This window comes from Nyctereutes procyonoides, unplaced genomic scaffold, assembly GCF_905146905.1.
Source record: "Nyctereutes procyonoides isolate TBG_1078 unplaced genomic scaffold, NYPRO_anot_genome, whole genome shotgun sequence".
Classification (NCBI taxonomy): domain Eukaryota; kingdom Metazoa; phylum Chordata; class Mammalia; order Carnivora; family Canidae; genus Nyctereutes; species Nyctereutes procyonoides.
Genome location: NW_026575140.1, coordinates 24,993,404 through 25,017,235, shown reverse-complemented (window position 1 = coordinate 25,017,235; position 23,832 = coordinate 24,993,404). Strand labels below are relative to the sequence as shown.

Genomic DNA, 23,832 nt, shown 5'->3' with positions numbered 1-23,832 from the left:
AGGCGCCAAACTGCTGTGCCACCCAGGGATCCCTCTTTTTTTTTTTTTAATAAATTAATTTTTATTGGTGTTCAATTTACCAACATACAGAATAACACCCAGTGCTCATCCCGTCAAGTGTCCCCCTCAGTGCCCGTCACCATTCACCCCCACCCCCCACCCTCCTCCCCCTCCACCACCCCTAGTTCATTTCCCAGAGTTAGAAGTCTTTATGTTCTGTCTCCCTTTCTGATATTTCCCACACATTTCTTCTCCCTTCCCTTATATTCCCTTTCACTATTATTCATATTCCCCAAATGAATGAGAACATACACTGTTTGTCCTTAAAAAAAAAAAAAAGGAAGTCCTAACACGTGCTACTGTGTGGAGGAACCCAGAGGACGTTATGCTGGGTGAGGCACAGAAGGACAAATGTGTAGGAGTCCACCCACATGAGAGTCCTAGAAGACGCAGACCCGGGGAGAGTGTGTGGCTGCCAGGGGCTGGGGAGTTCATGTTTAACGGGAACAGAGTTCCAGTCAGGGAAAATGAGAAGGTTCTAGAGATGGGCAGTAGCGGCAGCTGTACAATGAGAATGTACTTAATGTCACCAAAGAGAACATTTACAAATGGTTAAAATGGTAAAATATTATGTATATTTTACAATAAAAAACAGGGGCGCCTGGTAGGCTCAGTCAGTGAAGTGTGTGACTCTTGATCTCAGGGTTGTGAGTTTAAGCCTCATGTTGGGTGCAGACTTTACTTAAAGATAAAATCTTTAAAAAAAATAAATAAATAGGGATACAGGGGAGGCTGAGTCGGTTAAGCATTGACTCTTAGTTTCAGCTCAGGTCCTGATCTTGGGGTTGTGAGACTGACCCCCGTGTTGGGTTCCATGGTCAGTAGGGAGTCTATTGGAGATTCTCTCTCCCTCTCCCTCTGCCCTCCATCCCTGCTTGTGCCCAATACGTAAATAAAATCTTTAAAATTAATTAATTAATTAATTAAACATGCACTATTTAAAAAAAAGATCTTACAAAAGTAAGTGAAAAGAGAAACCATTCAGGGCACCTAGGTGGCTCAGTGAGTTAAGTGTCTGACTCTTGGTTTCGGCTCAGATCATGATCTCAGGGTCCTGAGATCAAGCCCTAGGTTGGGCTTTGTGCTCAGCGTGCAGTCTGTTGCAGATACTCTCTCACTCTGTTCCCATCCCACCCCCTCCTCCCATCATGCTCTCTCTCTCGCTAGCTCTAAAATAAATCTTAAAGAAAAGAAACCATTCCATGTCACTCACAACCCTAAGATCAGGAGTCCACCGACTAGGGCAGCCAGGTGCCCCATGTCACCTTTATTTCACTGTGCAGCAGACACACACACAATACAATCCCCTGGGTGTATCTAAGACTGAGAACAGTGTCATGATCTGCCCTGAACTTTGTGCTTCCAGGTTTTCCTTTCTTTGCTACTATTACCTTGACTCTTTAGCATTAAAACCTGTGTTTCTGGAGTGCAGCAAGGTAACACACACCTCTGAAACTGGCCTGGTCTCATTACTACCTACTGAAGAGTGCAGAGAACACCCGTGCCTGTGACCAGTGGTATGGTGGAGAAACAGTGACTGTAGGAAAATGAAATGCCTGTGAGCATCACTGCAAGGTTCCAGAACAATACACACCAGTCACATGGTCTATCTAGAAGAAACCTTCCCCTGCCCAAGAGCAGGCTGGGAGTGTCGGGCACCCACCGTCCATTTCCACCAGAAGTTGGTTGAGTGTCTGCTCTTCCTCTGTGTTGGAGAAGCCAGACATGGTGGTAGAGCGCTTCTTGCCCACAGCATCAATCTCATCAATGTACACAATGCAGGGGGCCCGGGCCCGGGCTTCCTTGAAGAGGCTCCGCACACGGGCAGCGCCAAGGCCTAGGGCAACATAGAGGACCAGGAGTTGGACAGGTAATGGGAGATGAGCCCAACTCTTATTCCAGGGGCCAGAGCTGCCCACTGAGGATGACAAGGTCTCACAGGATCATCCTAGTGGATGCTCACCCCCCTGGACTCTCCAGGCTAAGCGTGGAAGTGGTTTCAAAGAATATCACTACCCAATTCTCTCCATAAATGTGTCACAGATTTCACGTATCCTTCTCTGTCCCCCATGTCTTCATCTATCTGGCCGCCTAAGGAAGGGTATGTGATGACAGAGCCATCCTGCACAAATGGTCCGGCAAACCTATCCACAGCCCCCCAGGCAATACCAACCTCCAATGACCTCCACAAACTCTGGGCCCGCCATCGCCAAGAAGGGCACCTGGGCCTCTGTTGCCACCGCCTTGGCCAGAAGTGTCTTTCCACAGCCAGGGGGCCCAAGCAATAGCGCACCTTTTGGGACTTTGGCACCAAGCTGAAGAAATCGCTCTGGGCTCTGGAAAAGCAGCAGATAATGACACAAGTCACAGGTGTTTCAGAGAGAATTTTTAAAACAGGACTCACATGGAGATCAGCTCATGTATTGTCATTAATCAGCTATGGTTTGTGTGGTTCTGAGAAAAGCAGGGAGCTACGGCAGTGACCAGGTGTCCCAGATGGCTCATGGTGCAGTCAGTGATGGGCTCTTGGCCCTTCTACTGGTTTAGCTGCACACTCAGCCTGCACTGCTGGCTTAGCAAGCACCATCAGACATTGCCTGACTAGTGTAATTCTTCCCTCAAGAATGGAGCTCATGGGCAGCCCCTGTGGTGCAGCGGTTTGGCGCCGCCTGCAGCCTAGGGCGTGATCCTGAAGACCCTGGATTGAGTCCCACGTCAGGCTCTCTGCATGGTGCCTGCTTCTCCCTCTGCCTGTGTCTCTGCCTCTCTCCCTCTCTCTCTCTCTCTCTCTGTGTGTGTGTGTGTGTGTGTGTGTCTCTATGAACAAATAAATAAAAAAAATCTTTAAAAAAAAAAGATACATTTAAAAAAAAAAGAATGGAGCTCATGTCTGCCTCCTGCTTGGCACATGCACCTACCTTCAGATAATCCACAAACTCTTTGACTTCTAGTTTGGCTTCATGCATTCCTGCTACATCTTTGAAGCTGACTCCTTTCCCCATCTTGCCATCCACAATTGTGAAACGAGCCATTTTAAGCTGATTCTGGGCAGAAAGAACAAAGGGCAGGGTGCTGTGCACTCCTAGCACAAAGGGGAAGAAAAGCACCCCTGGGCTGGGCCTGCATCCCTGGGGCCCCATCTTCCCTTGGCCCAGGCTCTCATCTCCCACAGCTCCTCCCCTTATTCAGACAGATGGGACTTAACATCACCTTTCAGGCTTACAAGGGGAAATGTTTACTGTGCATTATTAACAGAAAATTATCTAGCATCTAGCAATTTGGCTTTTAAAAAAACCCACATAGGGATCCCTGGGTGGCGCAGCGGTTTGGCGACTGCCTTTGGCCCAGGTCGTGATCCTGGAGACCTGGGATCGAATCCCATGTCGGGCTCCCGGTGCATGGAGCCTGTTTCTCCCTCTGCCTATGTCTCTGCCTCTCTCTCTGTGTGTGACTATCATAAATAAATAAAAAAAAATTAAAAAATAAAAATAAAAAAACCCACATAAACCACCCCCTATACAAACAATGTAATTTAACGCCTCTTGCACATGAACTATATTTTTCTATACAACTTTTCCCAGTACTGTGGAACTCTGATTATAAAAGTAATGTAATAACACTGGGCTCTGGAAAGGTTTGGTAGAAATGTTAGATGGTAAATTTCTGGAGAGCCATCAGGCAAGATAAAGCGCTCAGTGAGGGGAGCAAACTTGAGCTGAACTCTGCCTCAGGAAGCACACCAGGTGATGGTCGGGCACCCAAAGGACGCTTGTACACTGGATTTATCACAGTACTATTTAAATACAACAATAAAAATAAATAGCCCCAAATATACAAGACTGGTGAAACTGGCTGAGTAAAATACAACACAGTCCCACAATGAGACACCATTAAAAGGGTGTGAGTCTTTAGCTACAGACAGGAAAACCCTCCTGGTCTCAGTAGAAACCTGTCTCGGTTCCCAGAGAGGTGACCAGGAGGTGCCCTCTGCAGACTTGCTACAACCAGGTTTCAGGTCTCTCCCTGGCACCTCTGCTGATGGGCTAACTGGCCATATCCCACACGCCACAGAGGGAAAGTTCATGTGACAACAAAAGCCACAATAGGAGAATTTTTTTTCTAAGTAATCTGTACCTTCAACTTGAGTCCTGAACTCAAGACCCCAAGATCAAGCATCACACGTTCTTTTGACTGAGCCAGCCAGAAGCCCCAGGAGAATGGTTTTAAAGTATATTAAGGTTTGGGGTGCCTGGCTGGCTCATTCAGTAGAGCATGCGATGCTTGGGTTTTGAGTTCAAGCCTCGCATGGGTGTAAAGATTACTTAAAAAAAAAATAAAATCTTTAAATAAAATAAAACATAAAGACAACCTTTAAAAATTTCTGTGTCTGGGCAGCCCTGGTGGCGCAGCGGTTTAGCGCCGCCTGCAGCCCGGGGCGTGATCCTGGGGACCCTGGATCGAGTCCCACATCAGGCTCTCTGTATGATGCCTGCTTCTCCCTCTGCCTGTGTCTCTGCCTCTCTCTCTGTCTCTATGAATAAATAAATAAAATCTTTACAAAAAAAAAAATAAAATAAAAAAATAAAAAATAAATAAAAATTTCTGTGTCTTAGCTAGGAGGAGAAACCAAAAAATAAGTCATGCTCAGCTCCTGAAAAACTGCAGAATAAACTGGCCTATACACTTGCTTGGCTCTGCTGTCCCAGGAGTCAGGGAGAGAGAGGCCTCAGGTACATCCCCCAGTTAGCCAAGCAGCCTAGCTGCCCAGGCCACAGCTCCAGGCTGGCCATCGTGACAAGATAATTTTCACTGTACACTTACTCTGTGGTATATGTGAGGTGTATTCAGCAAGCACAAGCACAAACCTTAAAACCACAAGTTCGGTGAGACAGGATTTTCATAACTTACAAAAGCACTGAGTCCTCCTTCCCTTCCCGTCATTCCAGCGAGACGGAACACATACCACAGAATGGCCAGGCCCACTGCAGTCATCCCCAGGGCGTAGAGGGCACTAGCGGGAGAGAGAGGCAGTCATGGCAGCTCATAGATGCGACTCACAAAGTCAGGGGTTACCGATGCTTCAAAGAGGAGAAAAGCAACTCCCACTCTGAGAAGTATGCAGAACTGGTTGTGAAATGGGTATCCTTATCCAATTCTTTTTTGTATCCTTTTTCCACATTGTCACATGGAGCATGTAAAGGCCAGAGACAGCAGCTCACCATGGTGGAGCCCACACACTGACCCTGTCACCTAGAGCCTTTTAATAATGCCCAACAAGAACAGATTTTCATGTTTGATATATTTTGTTTTCAAAAGTAGGCCATCAGGGACTCCTGGATGGCTCAGTTGGTGAAGCATCTGCCTTCAGCTCAGGTCATGACGCTGGGGTCCTGGGATCGAGTCCCATGTCTGTCTATATGCTCAGCAGGGAGCCTGCTTCTCCCTCTGCCTCTGCCCCTGCCCCTCCCCACCCCCTGCTCATGCAAGCACGCTCTCTCAGTCTCTTTCTCTCAAATACATGAATAATAATAATAATTATCATTATAAAGCAGGCCACCAGTTTTGGTTTGTAAGGCAAAATAAGCAGAGCAGTAAAAAAAGTAAACCCTAGGGCACCAGCCATACCTCCTGCCATTCCCTACAGTACACCAGCCCTGGAGCCCTGTACCTTCAGGAGAGACCCGTCATTTTTCAGGAGTGCCTGCCAGTCACTGGCATCCCACATTTTCTGAGTGTGGGCATATCTCCATGAGTCAACAGTGAACCTCTGCCCATGAGTTCCAGCCAGTTGGCCCCAGCATGCTGTTAAATACCCCTGGGACTCTGTGAATTACTGTGCTCCGCTAAGGGAGACTGGCAGGTCCCAGGGGCCTAACCGGGTCCCCATTTCCATCTGCCACACAGAAGCAAGAATTTCTTTTCCTTTTTTTTTTATATATATTTATTTATTCATGAGGGGGGCAGGGCAGAGACACAGGCAAAGGGAGAAGCAGGCTCCATGCAGGGAACCCTATGCAGGACACGATCCCGGGTCTCCAGGATCACGCCCTGAGCTCAAGGTGGCGCTAAACCGCTGAGCCACCAGGGCTGCCCAGAAGCAAGAATTTCTATTGGACGTCCCCGCTTCTCCCCTTTCTGTTTCCCCGTTTGTACAAGATGGCAGCCCCACAATGTGCTGAATTAAGAACTGCCAGAGACAACTAAACAAAGTGAAAGACTCACCAACAGGCCCATGGACACCCCCTCCCCCACCATGTGTGGTCACTGGCTCACACACTTACACTCCCACACGAGGGCTGCTTTACTGTAGGCCAAGCCAGTGTGAGATGTTTGTGGTTTGTTATCACATTACAAAGACAAGCCTGGTTTAGTTCAAGAGCCAAAACAATGACCAACATACTTTCCAAAAAATCCTGTCCGCTTATAGGAAACCGGAATCCTGTCCTTGCCTTCAATATTTAGCATGTCTTCAGCAGCTCGGAGCTTCTCCTCAAACCTGTCGATGTTTGCCACCTGCATCCGGTACATCAAGGCCAGCCGCTGGGGGCAGAGAGCAGAGGCAGTGCAGGTGACAAACAGGTCAGCTGAGGACAGCCTTTAGGCACAGCATTCACACCCTGCAGGGCTCCAGAGGCAGCAACCTCTGTCTGCCATTCAGAATCCTTTTCCAGATCACAATGACAACAAATTCTCAACACATGTGCTGGCTCTACTTTCACTAACAGGTGCATTTTAAGAAAATGGAGGGTGGGCCCTATGCTTTAAACTCATCACCCAGCCTCAGCTGTGCATGCAGAGCACAGAGACACATGACAGACATGAGGTACTTGCTGGGTTGTAGGCAACCCACCAAGACAAGAAACACAGGTTTGCTGCTTGACCATTGCCTAAATCTAAAATTCAGCGGTGGATTTCTCTCTTTCTCAGTAGAAAGAGGGCTAGAAAAAGGTAGAAAAAGGGCTCAGGGAGAGTGAGCAGGTAAAGTATCTTGAAGTGACATCACTGCCTCCTCCAGGGGTACAGGCTTCACTGAGAGGAGGCTCCATAGCAAGCCAGATATCCACACTGGGTCCCCCAATCCCTTTTCTGTGAGCTGACCTGAGTCACCCAGCAAGGGGCCATTCTGATGATCTCCATTGGCGTGGACAGCATCATACCAGTCCTGTATCATTCTCCTAAGGACCTGGTCCAAATATTTCTTAGAATTAAGCTGTCCCATACTCAGCTTCTAAATACACTGTGCAATCTACATGGAGCAACCAGATACTCCCCTTGCTCTTAAGAGCCTCAGAAGATTCCTTGTGGAATGAGCGGCTGGCCAGGCTGCATGTCACAGGGTCACAGGCCAGATGGGAGAAGCAGATGGGGGTACCCACCAGCCAAAACACACTGATCGTAGTCTGCATGGGAACACCTGGTGGCCTCAGTTGCTTAAATAACCTAATAGACCTCTAAACGCCTGATCTGGACTTTATACATGCCTCTGTCACTCAAACACCTGCCTGGCCATGTAAATAGAACAGAAAAAACTAGCAATGATCTTCTTTTTATGCCAGGTGCCAAGAGCAAAATGTCTGATTCCAGAAGCCAAATCAACTCCCATGTCTTTTCTTTGTCGGGGCCTGGACCATCCACTTGCTTCTGCAAGGTCACCCAGGTCACCTCGTACACAGGGCCGGGAGAAGCCTGTCATCCCCAACTAAGTTACAAGCTCTTGTAAATTGACAACCAGCTGCAAACAAGGTGCTTGGCACTCAGCCCTATCCAGAACCCAAGCAGGAGCTGGGGTATTAAAAGGGCATGCTCTGAGGCAACCCTGATGCTGTTGTAAGGGACAGAGCACTACGCCCAAGAGTACACCTGTGCTCCACCAGAGCGAAGTAAGTCCACATTGGACACCTGTCTCCCATCATTTAAAAAAGGAGACTACAGAAACGTGACAACTAAATACAATTCATGGTCCTTGATGGGACCCTGGATTAAAAATACTAATAAGGGTGCCTGGGTGGCTCAGTGGATTAAGCATCCCACTCTTGATTTCAGGGTCATGAGTTCAAGTCCCACACTGGCCTCCACACTGGTGGAGCCTACTTAAAAAAATAATAAAATAAAATACTAATAAAACAGTTCTTAATGTCACTATAGAGATGACTAGGGAACAGGATCAGGAAAAATGCTTCAAAAGATATTCTCGCATCACTATCTTTCCTGGGCCTCCCAGCAGTGTGGTTACAGGGTAAGGAGGACAGTTTAAAAATCCCACAGCAGGGTTTTTAGTCAGCTTCTGGGGCCCAGTGCCCCTACCCCTGATGCCCAGCCCTCTCCCTGGGACCAAATCCCACCTTCCTGACCCCTCCTCTGGTGAGCATGCGGGAGCCTCCCGGGGGACCTGAGGTGGGGAGGTGAAGGGGTCCTGCTAACTTGCTCTTCCCTCCTCTTGAGGGACAGGTCTCTGACCCCACCTCTTAGCTACCCTCACCGTGCCCCAGAGAATCTCCTGGACACTCCCCAGAAGCTCCCAAAGCTGCACTGGGTGCTCATCTACAGCCAGCACCAGACCCAGGTGTCCTCAGGGCCACAGCTGCAGGCCCCCAAGACCCCCCCTCCAATTCCAGCTTGTCTCAGGGCAGTGGGGACAGAATAAAAAGGAGCTCTGCCCTGACTCACAGGCCGCCCGAACACCACAGCTCCAGGGTGCAGATACACTTCCACCACGTCGCTCTCCGGCACCACCTGCACGCGCTGTACCTCACCCTTGGCCAGCATCTCGTGGACAAAATCATTCCAGGAAATGTTGCCTCCGCTGGTGCTGAGTGCGTTCAGCAGGCTCATGACCACAGCGATGACAAACAAAGTGCGCAGCCGCTCGCGGTACATCTGGTCCTCTCTCTCCTTGCGTCTCCTCTCCTCTGCAAGCAGGGCAACCGGAGGAGCATCAGACACAGGCTGCAGGCAGGGCATCAGGACAGCCCAGCCACAAGAAGGCCAACCAAGCCTGCTGGCCAACTTCCAACAGGTGATTCGAGCCACACACCATTACCTGAGGTCCCGTCTACTCAGAATCAAAAGCTTCCTATCTCCACAGTATGCCCCCCACCACAGGCACACTGGACCCCCTGGCCTGGCAGGATCATGAAGGATGTGTGTGGCACACATGCAAGTTATTAATAACAATGAAACATGGGATCCCTGGGTGGCGCAGCAGTTTGGCGCCTGCCTTTGGCCCAGGGCGCGATCCTGGAGACCCAGGATCGAATCCCACGTCGGGCTCCCGGTGCATGGAGCCTGCTTCTCCCTCTGCCTATGTCTCTGCCCCTCTCTCTCTCTCTCTGTGTGTGACTATCATAAATAAATAAAAAAATTAAAAAAAAAAAAACAATGAAACACATTTTACCACAGTCTGCCATCCCCTGCCCAACAGCCACCTATCCTGAACCTGTTCATTGTCAGGAAACATTTGAAAATAGTACATTTAAAAAGTTTAGTCTAAAAAAATAATAATAATAAAAAAATAAAAAGTTTATTAGTCTGTGGACCTATGGTGGGGACCACTTAATTCAAGAATGTTCCCAAAGAGGGGCGCTTGGGTGGCTCAGTGGTTGGGCATCTGCCTTCGGCTCAGGGCATGATCTCGGTGACCTGGGATCGAGTCCCACATCGGGCTCCCTGCATGGAGCCTGCTTCTCCCTCTGCGCAGGTCTCTGCCTCTCTCTCTGTGTCTCTCATAAATAAACAAAATCTTTAAAAAAAAAAAAAAAAGAATGTTCCCAAAGACCAAGTGTTTATCCAAACCATTAGCTAAATTCCCCCCCCATCACATTATTCAGTTATTCATGCCCTTCTTAGGGTACAGACTGCATCATGCCCAGTTCTTGGGGAGGGGGGGCAGACAGACAGGAAACTCAGCCCCTGACCTTAGGGACAGACACCCAGGGAGGTAGTAGCGCATGGAGGCTGACATTACAGGCGAGTAGCACCAGGCATAAGGAACCGGGAGAAGCAGCAATCATCATGGCCACCACTGGGAGGACTGGGGGGACATTGAGGACCACAGGAGTCACCTCCCTCAGGGCCAGAGCACAGACGGGAGGGTCCTGCTTACAGCCACCAAAGGTTGGGCCACAGTCTTCCTCCCAAACCAGCCAGATAGGCCCCTGCCCTGCTGCGGATAAGAGGGTGTTCTCTGCATCTCATTTACATGATGTGCCCTATCACCTCACTGACCTGCCCAGCCCAGTCCTTAGAAGCACCAGATACCTGCAGTGACACACCAAGAGGCCTGGACTACTGTCAGGGCCATCCTCCCAACACTCCATCCAGACTTAATCAGATCTGTCATTATGTCCAGTCCCTCACCAGTCCTGCCCAAGACAGCCCTGCCATATCTTAACAACCAAAGCTTCTACCATTTACTTCTCCTGCCTGCACAGACAGAAGCATCCACTCCGGGAAGAGCAGAGACCTGGTTACAGGAGCAGGAGGGCCCCACACAGACATGGGGCTCAGCTCAAGCTATACGTGTGATCACTTCTCCAAGGACAAGATCACAGCTGGAATTCAGTATCCACCCACTTCCGTCGGCCCTACCTATAGGTGTACCATCCACAAACACACTGGCTTCCTCTCTATCAGTTTAGAGGAACTGAAAAGCATTTTAAATCAGCTTAAAAATGCAAAATGAGGGGATCCCTGGGTGGCACAGCGGTTTGGCACCTGCCTTTGGCCCAGGGCGTGATCCTGGAGACCCGGGATCGAATCCCACGTCGGGCCCCAGTGCATGGAGCCTGCTTCTCCCTCTGCCTGTGTCTCTGCCCCCCTCTCTCTCTCTCTGTGACTATCATAAATAAATAAATAAAAATTAATTTTAAAAAAATGCAAAATGAATCTTACAGAGAAACCTGTGTCAGCAATCATTCTGAAAACGTGAAAGCACATTTCACGTGTTATGTGATATGGTATCGGACTATAAGAGCAAATTTAATATTTATAGTGCATAGTAACAACAAGCAACGAAATGAAGGTACCATTTGTCTTGGAAAGCAAATTTATGTTCTCAGGTGAGTAGGTAATTATTTAGAAACCATTTAATTTTCTATTAGTCTATTTAACCCCCAGTCTTGTGTTCTAATTAACAAAGTTGACAGTCATCAAACATGGCAAGCCACGTGACACTGGATCAGTAGGATGAAAGTTTCTCTGTCAGAAACTCTGCATGATAGATAGGATCCGAGACCCTGAAATTGTGCGCACATCCCCAAGCTCCTGGCCAGTGGCTGCAGTCCAGAAACCACTGGCAGGCCATGTGGCAACAATGAGTTTCCTCACTGCTCTGCCTGCCACAGCATCACACCCATGTGGAAAAGGGCTTGCAGCAGTTCTATAACTCACACACATCTGTTTGCAGAATGTGAACCAGATCTATGATTTTTAAAAGATATGGCTTGGTTTCATTTATTTAAAAAACATTTCATCTATTTTTTCAAGTAATCTCTATACCCAATGTGGGGCTCAAAGCCACAAACCTGAGATCAAGAGTCACATGTTCCACCGAGCCAGCCAGGAACCCCAGATATGGATTGATTTTTTTTTTTTTAAGATTTTATTTATTTGGGACCCCTGGGTGGCTCAGCAGTTAAGCGTCTGCCTTCAGCTCAGGGAGTGATCCTGGAGTCTCAGGATTGAGTCCCAAATCAGGCTCCATGCATGGAACCTGCTTCTCCCTCTGCCTGTGTCTCTGCCCCCCGTTCTCTCTCTCTCTCTCTGTGTCTCTCATGAATAAATAAAATCTTAAAAAAATTTATTTATTTATTCATGAGAGAGAGAGAGGCAGAGACATAGGCATAGAGAGAAGCAGGCTCCATGCAGGGAGCCCGACGTGGGACTTGATTCCAAGTCTCCAGGATCACGCCCTGAGCTGAAGGCAGACACTCAACCACTGAGCCACCCAGGCGTCCCTGGCTTGGTTTTAAATAATAGATAGTTCTGCACTTTTTTGTAAGAATTTCGAAATAAAACAACAGCTTGGATTTAGGTTACAATAAACACCTCTTCTTTCTTCACAAAAATCCAACCCTTTTTGGGGCACCTGGGTGGCTCAGTAGGTTAAGCATCTGCCTTTGGCTCAGATCATGATCCCGGGGTCCTGGGATCGAGCTCGCTCTCTCTCTCCTTTCTCTTTCTCTCTCAAATAAATAAAACCTTTAAAAAATAAATCCAACCCTTTTCAAATAAAAACCAGCCAGACAGGGATGCCTGGGTGGCTCAGTAACTGAGTGACAGCCTTTCAGCTCTGGGCGATCCCAGAGTTCTTGGATTGAGTCCCACATCGAGCTCCCTGCATGGAGCCTGCTTCTCCTCCCTCTGCCTATGTCTCTGCCTCTCTCTCTGTCTCTTGTGAATAAACAAATCTTAAAAAAAAAAAAAATAATAACCACCAGCCAGATGTTCTGACACACATGGAACTGGCCTGTTTCAGGGAAAAGGGTCTGCCTGACCAGGTCCAGAGGCTGCATACCTCATTATAAGAGGGCTCTCCAGGCTAAGGAGCAGGGAGGTCCCAACCCAGAGTGGAACCTACTCTGAAGCTCCAGGACGGTTCACTGAGGTCAGGTTATAACTATTTGCATGTTTCAATATAACTCATATTCTGGCTTCTGAGCCCAAATCACCCTGGGTACCAGGGAGATGGAGCGGTACGCCCCCCTCCAGATAGGACCTCACAGAGAGGGCTGTACCAGCAGCAGACATCTGGTCATGTGCTTTGTCCATTTGCGCTAACCCAGGCCCACAAGATGCAGAGAACTGGCCCTGCACACGCTGTCAAGGGGTATGAATGAATAAGCCCTCCTGAAAGCTATTTGGCTGAGTGTGTCAGGAGCCACAGAAAACACTGTTCCCTTAACTCACTAACTGTACTTCTGAAACTTCAGCCCAAGGAAATCCAATGTAAAAACACACCAGGTGGGCTCAGTCAGTGGAACCTGCAACTCTTCATCTCAGGCTCATGGATTTGAGCCTCACATTGGGTGTAGAGGTTACTGAAAAACAAATCTTAAAAAAAAAAATTTTTTTTTTTAAACAAGCAAACAAAAACCCCACGTATCTGTGGCGTTGGTCAGGAATGAAATTATGAGGGCCAGTCTGAGAAAGACAAAAGAGGACCGGTAAAGGAAGATGCAGGTATGAGACAGAGGATTGGCTACATGAAAGTAAGATGCTTGAGGTCTGAGATAAAACAAAATCTGACCCTCAGATTCTAACCAGAAAATGGTCTTTCATCACTCTAGATGTAGAAGACCTCTCCTGTCCCTGGAAGACCCCCTTCCTCCACTGCCCCTCTGGGGCTGCACTGCATCCCACAGCATCTGTGAAGACAGCCCTCAGGTGCTTTGCTCCCTGTGGTGCACATCTACTTTGGCATCTGACACAAAGAACAGGCTTGGAGAGAGCCAAGGACTAAGCCCAGGAAACACTGCTGCCTCCTGGCCACCCGACTGTCCACCCACTGGACAGAACTCCCAGAAACTCTGGTGCCAAAAATCTCTCTTAGGGGGATGGCATCTATCACTACTAGGGAGCCTTGCATCACCCACCTGTAGACAGGTCAGTAACCAACACGCCTGAGTTCCAGGGAGACAGCTACCAGAGCTGCCCCAGGCTTTCAGTCCAGAAATCCTTCTAGAAGAACTTATTCCCACTAACCCTGAACATATGCACTGCGGTGAGAAGCTTCTAAGGATCACGGTGACAATCCAGTTCTATCTCCAACAGTCATCTGGTGCTGGTCCTGACCCAGATGGAGAGGCAACTCCACAGCATACTCAGGGTGTTCTCAATTCTCAGGGACATGAGGCACTAACATAAAAGTTGTCTGGAAATTCCAGCAACTGCTTTTTCAGCTAAACTTTTTATTTCGCGATACTGTAGATTTTATGCATATTCATAAGCAGTAATAAAAAACTATCCTTTGGTTGCTTCCAGCAGTAACTTTTTTTTTTAAAAGATTTTATTTATTCATGATAGACATAGAGAAAGAGAGAAAGAGAGAGAGAGAGGCAGAGACACAGGCAGAGGGAGAAGCAGGCTCCATGCCGGGAGCCCGACGCGGGACTCGATCCCGGGACTCGATCCCGGGACTCCAGGATCACACCCTGGGCCAAAGGCAGGCGCCAAACCGCTGAGCCACCCAGGGAGCCCCCAGCAGTAACTTTTTACAAACCCGACAGTGACACAGCTCCTGGCCCTATGCAGACCCCTCCAGCTGACACGTGCTCTTACGTGTGTGTTAGTTTTGTGCACTTTTTAAAAAGAGAGTAGGGTAAAATATTTCTTTTTTGTAAGTAACCTCCGACCCCCCACATGGGGCTTGAACTCACAATCCCAAGATCAAGACTTGCCTGCTCCACAGACTGAGCCAGCCAGGCGCCCTGTCCTGTGTACTTTTACCAGATATCTACTGCCAGTGAAGATATACAGGCGTTCCATCCCACGAGGGCTGCCCAGAGCCTAGGCCCTGCCAACATAATCTGCTTGCCACCTCTGCAACTGTCCCTGGAGAATGTTCTATAAATGGGAACCATATCGTAAACAATCTTTCGGGATTGGCTCTTTTCATTCAAGAGTGTCAGCAGGGGCACGTGGGTGGCTCAGTTGGTGAAGTGTCTGCCTTCCGCTCAAGTCATGATCCCAGGGTCCTGGGATGGAGCCCCATGTTGGGCTCCCTGCTCAGTGAGGAGTCTGCTTCTGCTTCTGCTTCTCCCTCTCCTCTCCTCACCTCCCCCACTCATGCTTGCTCTCTCTCAAGTAAATAAAAATCTTAAAAAAAAAAAAAATTATCAGCAGGTCTAAGGATAAGACACTGAGCTGTGCCTCCTGTATGCAGTCAGGTTATAGGACCTTCCGGGCGAAACTAAACTAACAAATAGACAAATCACAAAAAGAAGGCAGAGAAGACACAGACACACTAAATGTGTGCAACTGTTAGATGGAGCAAGGGAAGGATTGACATTGACTTTTGCTGCTATTATCCCTTGCACATTACTGGCTGATGGTGCTGTGACAGGGAGCACACTTGGTAAGCACACAGTCCAGCATCTATGGTGTGCCAAGCAGCCAGTCATTCCTTCAGAAATCAGAATTATCAGCGGAACCAAGCACGTGCCTGAGTAACTGGGTCGCACATGCAAGGCAGGCTGCAAGCCCTCCCTCCACCCACTGCCTCTTCCTTCACAAAACCCTTCATCATTCTTTCTTTCACTTAGGAAGGCCTTTCCCATTTTGAGATACAAAATATTCCCCCAAGTTTTTCCATAATTATTTTATAGTTCTGCTTTTTAGATTTAACGATTTAATCTATCCAGAATTTATTTTGGTACATGTGATGTAGTCTCTCCCCAAGTAACAGCAACTATTCCAAACCATTTCATACACAATCCTCTTTTCTGCTACTGCGTGAAATGCCACTATAGTGACATATGAATTCTAAAATGAACCATACTCTGCTTCTGGATTTTCTATTTTGTTCCATTAAACTACCTACCTATTACCAGACCAACACATTACTTTGGGGGAGAAAAAAATTTAAAACAAAAATTTTTTTAAGATTTAATTTATTTATTCATGAGAGACACTGAGAGAGGCAGAGACATAGGCAAGGGAAGAAGCAAGTTCCCTGCAGGGAGCCTGATGTAGGACTCAATCTCAGGACTCCATGATTACACCCTGAGCCAAAAGCACACGCTCAACCCCTGAGCCACCCAGGTGCCACAGGGGAGAAAAAAATTTAATATCTACCACTATCACCCTCACTGGCATTTGTTTTTCAAAATCCTATAAATTTTTTGATGTGCCAAACCCTCATCCTCCACCCATGAAAACCTTTGAACTCAGAAGCTTTCTGAGGAAGAGCCAAGCTCCCCAGGAGCTCTCTTGGTAAGATACGAGTGACTGCCAAAAGGGATGCCCTGTGAAGCCTGAAATCAGGAATGTCTAAACTGAACCCAAACAATGGCCACAGGTTTCCAGGAGCTAAGATCTGTTCCTAAAGAGCTGGAAATTGTGGGGACACCTGGCTGGCTTAGGCGGTGGAATGTGCAACTCTCGATCATAGGGTCATGAGTTTGAGCTCCCCTTTGGGCATAGAGATTACTTTAAAAATAATAAAAAAAATAAAATAAGTAAAGCAAAACAAAATCAGCACCTAAGTAAGAGGGAGTTCCTTGACAAGACAACCATTTCTCTACCTGTGTGTCCTTCTGGAGACTCTGCACAGGACAGGCATCTGATATCCTCGTGTATAAAAAGGGGACAATACCAGGGCAATTATGGGGAGAGAATTAATTGAAAAGATGTATTAATCACTTAGTACAGGGGATCCCTGGATGGCGCAGCGGTTTTGCGCCTGCCTTTGGCCCAGGGCGCAATCCTGGAGACCCGGGATCGAATCCCACGTCGGGCTCCTGGTGCATGGAGCCTGCCTCTCCCTCTGCCTATGTCTCTGCCTCTCTGTGTGTGTGACTATCATAAATAAAAATAAATAAATAAATAAAAAATAAAAAATAAAAATAAAAAATCACTTAGTACAGTGCTGAGCACACTCTGGACATTGCTGTAGTTGGCAGTTTCCATTGTCATTAGCTCCAAGCAGCCAGCTTTTACTTTAGGGTCAATTTGGTTGAAACTGACCTTTTTTCCCCATCACCCCTTTGCCTGATCAGAGTCCTAATTCTGTAGCAGATGAGACTCAAGATTTTTTTTTTCTCTTTTTTTTAAGATTTTTATTTATTTATTCATGAGAGACACAGAAAGAGGCAGAGACAGGAGAAGCAGGCTCCGAGCAAGGAGCCCGATATGGGAGTCAATCCTGAGACTCCAGGATCAAGCCCTGAGCCAAAGGGAGATGCTCAACCACTGAGCCACTCAGGTGTCCCAAGACTCAAGATTTTCAAGTGAGGTTGTTGTGAACTGGGGCTATAGCAGGGGCCAACTGGCACAGAGTGGTCACTCACACAGGATAGCGACGTGTCCCACTCCTTGCTCAAGACCACGCACTGAGGGATCCCTGGGTGGCTCAGCGGTTTAGCGCCTGCCTTTGGCCTGGGGTGTGATCCTGGAGTCCTGGGATCAAGTCCCACATCAGGCTCCCTGCATGGAGCCTGCTTCTCCTTCTGCCTGTATCTCTGCCTCTCTTTCTCTCTCTCTCTCTCTCTGTGTCTCTCAGGAATAAATAAATAAAATCTTAAAAAAAAAAAAAAAAAAAGACCATGCACTGTACCAGCCTTTCCTCTGGGGGCTGCTTCTCAAGTCAACACATAATCAGGAGTGTGTGTGGGGTGGGTTCAACTAAGGTGTCCTGGTGCCTTCCTCCCAACCCCAGAACACTTGAGTACAAGGCAGATGTGAGATTGCACTCTTTCCATGCAGAGAATAGTAACTCTGGCTGCCTTTAGATGTCTGGACCTGACAAGGGACACAGGTGCTGATGGAACCATCTCTAAAAGGACAGGCAGGAAAAGATCCAGTAATCACATTAAAGATTGAGGGTAGGTGTGCTTAGGGTAAGGGAGACACAGGTGCCAGGATTCACCCTACGTTTTTAAAATTTTTTTTTGAGAGACAGCCGGGGCAGGGAGAAGGGGCAGAGGGAGAGAGAATCTTAAGCAGACTCCTCACTGAGCATGAAGACTGAAGTGGGGCTTGATCTCAGGACCCTGAGGTCATGACCTCAGCCAAAACCAAAATTTGGATGCCTAACTGAATGAGCCCCCCAGGCACCCTTGGGTTCACCCTACTTCTTAGATTTCCTGTTGCTGAGACCAGAATACACATGTGAAGACAGCCAAGGTAGCCATTATTTAAGAAAGTCAAATAGGTATACCTTCATCATCTTCAGGGGTCCTCCCCTTAGATTTATCATTGTCCTTAGTCTTTTGCTTCATCCTGGAGGTGTTAAAATAGCAAGTGCCACCTGTAAGGAATAGGGAACATGTCAACAAGATCTGCCACTACAGGGGAGCATCAGGAGAAGAGTGCATTCTTTAATAACCAAACCAAAACAGAAGCCATCTGAAACCTACATGCCTAAGATCTAGAAGTTTGTAGTAATCACTCTTAGTATAGTAACTGCTAATTATAGAATAATAAACTACTTCAACCTAAAGAATACCTTTGTAATTCAAATTAGCAATGCAGGGATCCCTGGGTGGCACAGCCCTTTAGCGCCTGCCTTTGGCCCAGGGCACGATCCTGGAGACCCAGGATCAAATCCCACGTCGGGCTCCCGGTGCACGGAGCCTGCTTCTCCCTCTGCCCATGTCTCTGCCTCTCTCTCTCTCTCTCTCTCACTGTGTGACTATCATAAATAAATAAATAAAAATTAAAAAAAAATAGCAATGCAAAGGAAAAAAACTTATGACCATATACTGAGCAAGTCTCATGAGTTTGGTGGAGAACAACCCCTTCTATACACACACTTTATTTTTTTTTTTCACACAGTCACTTTAAATGAATTTAAACAAAAAAAATAAAAAATAAAAAAAAATAAATGAATTTAAACAAATGAGCAACATGGTGGTTTGACATGTGCAGCAGTAACAGCAACCCAGTGGCCACCATCACCAGGACACAACACTTCTCACATGAAAGGCTCTGTCTTGTCCACTGTCTAATTAAATTAATGTTTAAAAGGAGAAGAAAGGGGGCAGCCCCGGTGGCGCAGTGGTTTAGTGCCGCCTGCAGCCCGGGCTGTGATCCTGGAGACGGGGGATCGAGTCCCACATCAGGGTCCTTGCATGGAGCCTGCTTCTCCCTCTGCCTGTGTCTCTGTCTCTCTCTCTGTGTGCGTGTGTGTCTCTCATGAATAAATAAATAAAATCTTTTAAAAAATAAAAATAAAAAAATAAAAGGAGAGGAAAGAGGGACACCTGGGGTAGCTCAGTGGTTGAGCATCTGCCTTTGGCTCAGGGCATGATCCTGTGTCCTTGGATCGAGTCCTGCATCAGGCTCCCTGTGAGGAGCCTGCTTCTCCTTCTATGTCTCTGCCTCTCTCTCTCTCTCTCCCCTGAATAAATAAAATCTTTAAAAACAAGGAAAAGAAAGTGTCTCACCAACTCTGACAGCTGTACGTTTCTTTACAACGTTAAAGGCACCACAAATGAGAACATTTTGATGCCCCTTGACAAGGGCTCAGGCTAGCTAGAGTGAAGCGTGTGCCACTGGGTGCCTTATGTGGGCAAACACAGAAGATGAGCGAGTTGATGCCGAGTGGCTCTTCCTGACCACATGTGGGCACCAAGCCACTTACCGTCCTCTAAGAGCTGGAAGACTACATTTCTCCCTATTCCAACTGGATAGAGGGGAAGTAAGATCACGGGTGTCAATCCTGAAGGTCCTAAGTCCTTTTGCCGTAAGATCTCTCCTAAGGATGTCATGGTATCTCACTGAATGATGAAACTGTTAAGAATGAATTACTTGTGACCTATTTATAGTTGCCTACTGGATATAAACATACAGAGCCACTTTGAAGATCCTTACTAGACCTTCTTGCAGCTGGCTAGAGAACACGGAAACCCTTGTAAGCAGCCCAATTATTGCTATACGCCAGAATTTAAAATACAGGGAGGGGGATGACTCAAATAAGCACAAGTGGCCTATTCAGACTTTATCTTTCTGTAAACTTCACTTTAGAGCATCTATGGGCTCACATTACACAGAAGCCAAATTCCTCTGAATGATTTTGTTTCTCAGTGTCAAACCAGCCACATCACCCTAATTTATTTACAGATGTCACAGGATGTGCCTATCACCTGTTTCAGAAGATACACACCTAAGAGTTTCCAGAGTCTGACTGGATTCTGGACTAGATGCTGTCTCAACAACAATCCAGTGAACCCTTCAAAGGTAGGGGTTAGCAGGCACAGCTGCAAACTCTGAAAAGAAACAAAAAACACAGAGGATGGATCACACTAATACCACACCAGAGCAATGTGGACCGAAAATCTTGAGTTTGTAGCAAAATCTCCTCTGAGAACTCAAATATTTATAATGTTTACATTGCCCTGATATATGATCTAAGCATTATTTCAAACTTTCAACATCAAAACAAAAGTGATGCAAGGAAGCCAGTCAAAGAAACATAGAAGGAAAGGCAGGGAGTGCAGGCTGCCATTCTGTACCCTGAGGATCACAGCTCCCTGGAAAGGCGAAGTGGAAGGGAGGGCCCGGAGCCCTTACACCTGACCTCTCCAGACAATGCTCCTTGCAGAACATTTTCAGGAACTATAGGGGGTTACTAGTCTGTCTTTCTGAAGTTCTACTTTTAAGATGAGCATTTTCCCACTTGATTGTGTTTTATGCCAAGGTCAATGATCCAATTTAATTTTTTTATCTCTTTGTTGGCACTTTCTTCATTTGTTTTATTTCTTTGTTTTTAATTTTTTCCTTAGCTCATCTCTGCCCTGCTATCAAGGAAAGTAATACCCCGGGGTGCCTGAGTGGCTCATTCGGTAAAGTGTCTGCCTTCAGCTCAGATCAGGATCCTGGGGTCCTGGGATGGAGCCCCAAATCGGGTTCCCTGCTCAGTGGGGAGGTTTCTCCCTATGCTCCCCGCTTGTGCTCGCTCTCACTCTAATAAAATATTAAAAAAAAAAAAGTAATATCCTGCTCAATGTTTTTGGGTAGCAAGCACATTCCATGTAATTTCCTGTTAGCAGCAGGAAGAACATTCATCATCTATAGTTATTGTCCCACTTAATTAAAACTACTACACCTGGCTCAGTGATGACTGAGTTCAGTAGTCCTATAAGGAGTAGACACAGAATGTAGACTGGGCCTAATAAACGAGTATCATGAATTTGAAAGATATAAAAATTTAAAAATTGTCATTCTCCAAAGTCTCCAAATTTGGATAATTATCATTATCCAAACAGTTTGTTTAACCCAGGTTACTTTAGTTTACTTCTATTACAGCCACTGATGAGAGAGCCTGCGGAGATTCCACAATATGTGAATTTCCTACTTCAGCCTTTCCTTTCATAGAATAAGCATGGGGTCAGACTAAAGACAATATTAATTATGATTTTCCTTTTCAATAGAACTAAAAGTAGAAAGAAAAAAAGTGTAATACATCTATACGTCCCTCAGGTTCAGGCTCGGGAGGAACAACCAGTGATCTACAATAGAACTATAATTCAAACGGGTCTTCAAGTTACGGTAAAAAGGAACAATAATAAATTATGACCTCAAGTATGTTAAGCTCCTAAGAAAGGACTGGAAGAAAAAGCAGCCAAAATGGCACTAGAGCTTGGGATCCTTGTTTCTAGATAGAGGTCACTTGAGCAGATCCTGAAGCACAGCCCTCACTTAAGAGTGCTCAATTAGGGGGATCCCTGGGTGGCTTAGCGGTTTGGCGCCTGCCTTTGGCCCAGGGCGCCATCCTGGAGTCCCGGGATCGAGTCCCGCGTCGGGCTCCCAGCATGGAGCCTGCTTCTCCCTCCTCCTGCGTCTCTGCCCCTCTCTCTCTCTCTCTATCATAATAAATAAATCTTTAAAAAAAAAAAAGAGTACTCAATTAATCCAGTTCCATAACGTCCTCCGCTAGGAGACAAACCTAAGACAGCTGAGGGAGATCTGCTCACACAAAACTGTCCTCCCACTTGAGCGATGGTTGGGTACCATCATCCTCACAACGTCTGTATGTGAGCCAATGGTCAAATAGTTCTCGGTCAAACTCTTACTGGATTCGGTTTTTAAACATTTTTTAAAACTTTATTTTTAAGTAATCTCTACAGCCCACGTGGATGGGGCTCGAACTCATAACCCAAGGATCTAGCCGCTTGCTCCACTGATTGGGCCAGGCATCCCTGGATTCAAATTGAAGACGCCAGGAAAATAAGCAAATGGGCAGAAAAAAAATCAATACACGAGAAAAGGGCTGGAAAGATGCAGGCTGGGGCCTGTGCCGGGTCTCTTCCAGGGCTGCCCTGGGGTGGGGGGAATGGGGGGACCCGCAGCTAGGTGCTGGCTGGGGGTGAGGAGCTGAGGGGTGAGAGAATGAAGGGTGAGGGGATGCAAGCGTGAGGGGATGAGGGGTAAGGGAATGAAGGGGTGAGGGGATGGGGGTGAGGGGTGAGAGGATGCCTGGGTGAGGGGATGGGGGTGAGGGGATGAGGGGTAAGGAAATGAAGGGGTGAGGAGATGGGGGTGAGGGGATGGGGGCTGAGGGGTGAGAGAATGAGGGGTGAGGGGATGCGTGGGTGAGGGGCTGAGGGGATGGGGTGAGGGAATGGGGGGCTGAGGGGTGAGAGAATGGGGGGGATGCGTGGGTGAGGGGTAAGGGAATGAAGGGATAAGGGAAGGAAGGCATGAGGGAATGAAGGGGTGAGGGGATGGGGGCTGAGGGGTGAGAGAATGAGGGTGAGGGGATGCCTGGCTGAGGGGCTGAGGGGATGGGGGTGAGGGGATGAGAGGTAAGGGGAATGAAGGGATGAGGGAATGAAGGGGTGAGGGGATGCGTGGGTGAGGGGCTGGGGGATGGGGTGAGGGGTAAGGGAGTGGAGGGGTGAGGGGATGCGTGGGTGAGGGGATGGGGGGGAGGTGAGGAGATGGGGGTGGTGAGGGGATGAGGGGTGAGGCTGCGGGAGGGCCCAGCAGCGTGTGGGGCAGGAATGGGCGGTCCTCGACCCCAGGTCGGCGGTTACCTGCTCGGCGTGGTCTCCGGTCCCCACGAGTCGGGTCGGAGGCCTGTGGACGAAGTGGAGGCACCTCCTTCCCGCCCCGGGGGAGAGGCCTAGGGTCCAGCCAGAGCAGGGGCCCCGCAGTCGCCCAGACCCCGCAGCAGGGCCCGGGCGAAGAGCGCGGAGCAGCAGGAGAGCGGCCGCCATGTTGGCCCGGAAGCGGCGCCTGCGCAGTGGAGGCCTCGCGAAAGGCGCCTGCGCAGTCGGGGCTGCCCGAGCCGGTTGCCCGCCGTCCAGCCGCTACCGCGCTCCGCCTGTGTTTCCTAGCCGCCTGCGAGGTGCAGCCAGGTCGCGGGGTCACGGGGCGGAGCGGGAGAGCCCGAGGAAACGAGCCCAGAGAGCCGGCGTCCAGACCCCGACCTCAGACTCCGACCCCCACCGGGGTCCGGGACCCCGGCCTCAGCCACCACCCGGGATCCAAACCCCGGACTCAACCCGGACCCCAGCCTCAGCCTCCACCGGGGATCCGGACCCCGACCATCTGGGGACCGGGGACCCTGGTCCATCTGTCCGTGTCTTGACCGCAGGGCTTCGCCCTTGCAAGTGCAGCGGTCGGGCCTGGGGTCCAGCCTGGGGCTTAGCAGAGGGAGGGTGGCCTGGAACCCTCGCGTGCCGGGGTCCTTGTCCTAAGAGTGTTTCCTTTCGGATAATCATGGTAACTAGTGACTTTCTGCCAGCGGCACGCCGAAGTCTGGAAGTGGTGCCCAGCCCCGGTGACTAGGATGGCAGCCTGGAGTCAGTGTGTCTGCGCCCCCGCCGCCTCTGCTCCACCTGTGCACCCTTTCCCTGCGGCCTGCGGCCTGAGGCCCAGCGCCTGAGGGCTCCGCCTTGACGCTGCTGACTGAGCTGCTGACTGCCAGCCGAAAAGCTCCTTTCCTAGAAAAATGAAAGGTTAGGTGGATGTTCCAGAGTAGGGTTATGGTAACGTTGTATTCCACAAATTCCTACAGGCATCTTAGTAAGAGCTGGTGCCCGGCTCCACAGCAGATACCTTTTTTAAGATTTTATTTGAGGGAGAAAGAGAGAGAGCGCGTGCGCAAGC

At 48.4% G+C, this 23,832-nt stretch overlaps 1 protein-coding gene across 2 annotated transcripts in view; it reads right to left on the bottom strand.

The window, feature by feature from the left end:
* SPG7 (SPG7 matrix AAA peptidase subunit, paraplegin) overlaps nt 1-22,949 on the bottom strand; it is a 39,803-nt gene extending 16,854 nt beyond the window's left edge. For both annotated transcript variants that reach the window (XM_055305466.1, XM_055305467.1), the window contains exons 1-9: nt 22,755-22,949; nt 19,883-19,985; nt 17,936-18,025; nt 8,728-8,969; nt 6,461-6,600; nt 4,969-5,071; nt 2,979-3,104; nt 2,234-2,396; nt 1,724-1,897 (exon numbers count right to left, since the gene is read on the bottom strand). In XM_055305466.1, the coding sequence (XP_055161441.1) occupies nt 1,724-1,897; nt 2,234-2,396; nt 2,979-3,104; nt 4,969-5,071; nt 6,461-6,600; nt 8,728-8,969; nt 17,936-18,025; nt 19,883-19,985; nt 22,755-22,937 (1,324 nt within the window). In that variant the 5' untranslated portion in view covers nt 22,938-22,949. The remainder of the gene's footprint in view (nt 1-1,723; nt 1,898-2,233; nt 2,397-2,978; nt 3,105-4,968; nt 5,072-6,460; nt 6,601-8,727; nt 8,970-17,935; nt 18,026-19,882; nt 19,986-22,754) is intronic.
* Nucleotides 22,950-23,832: the final 883 nt, after the last annotated feature.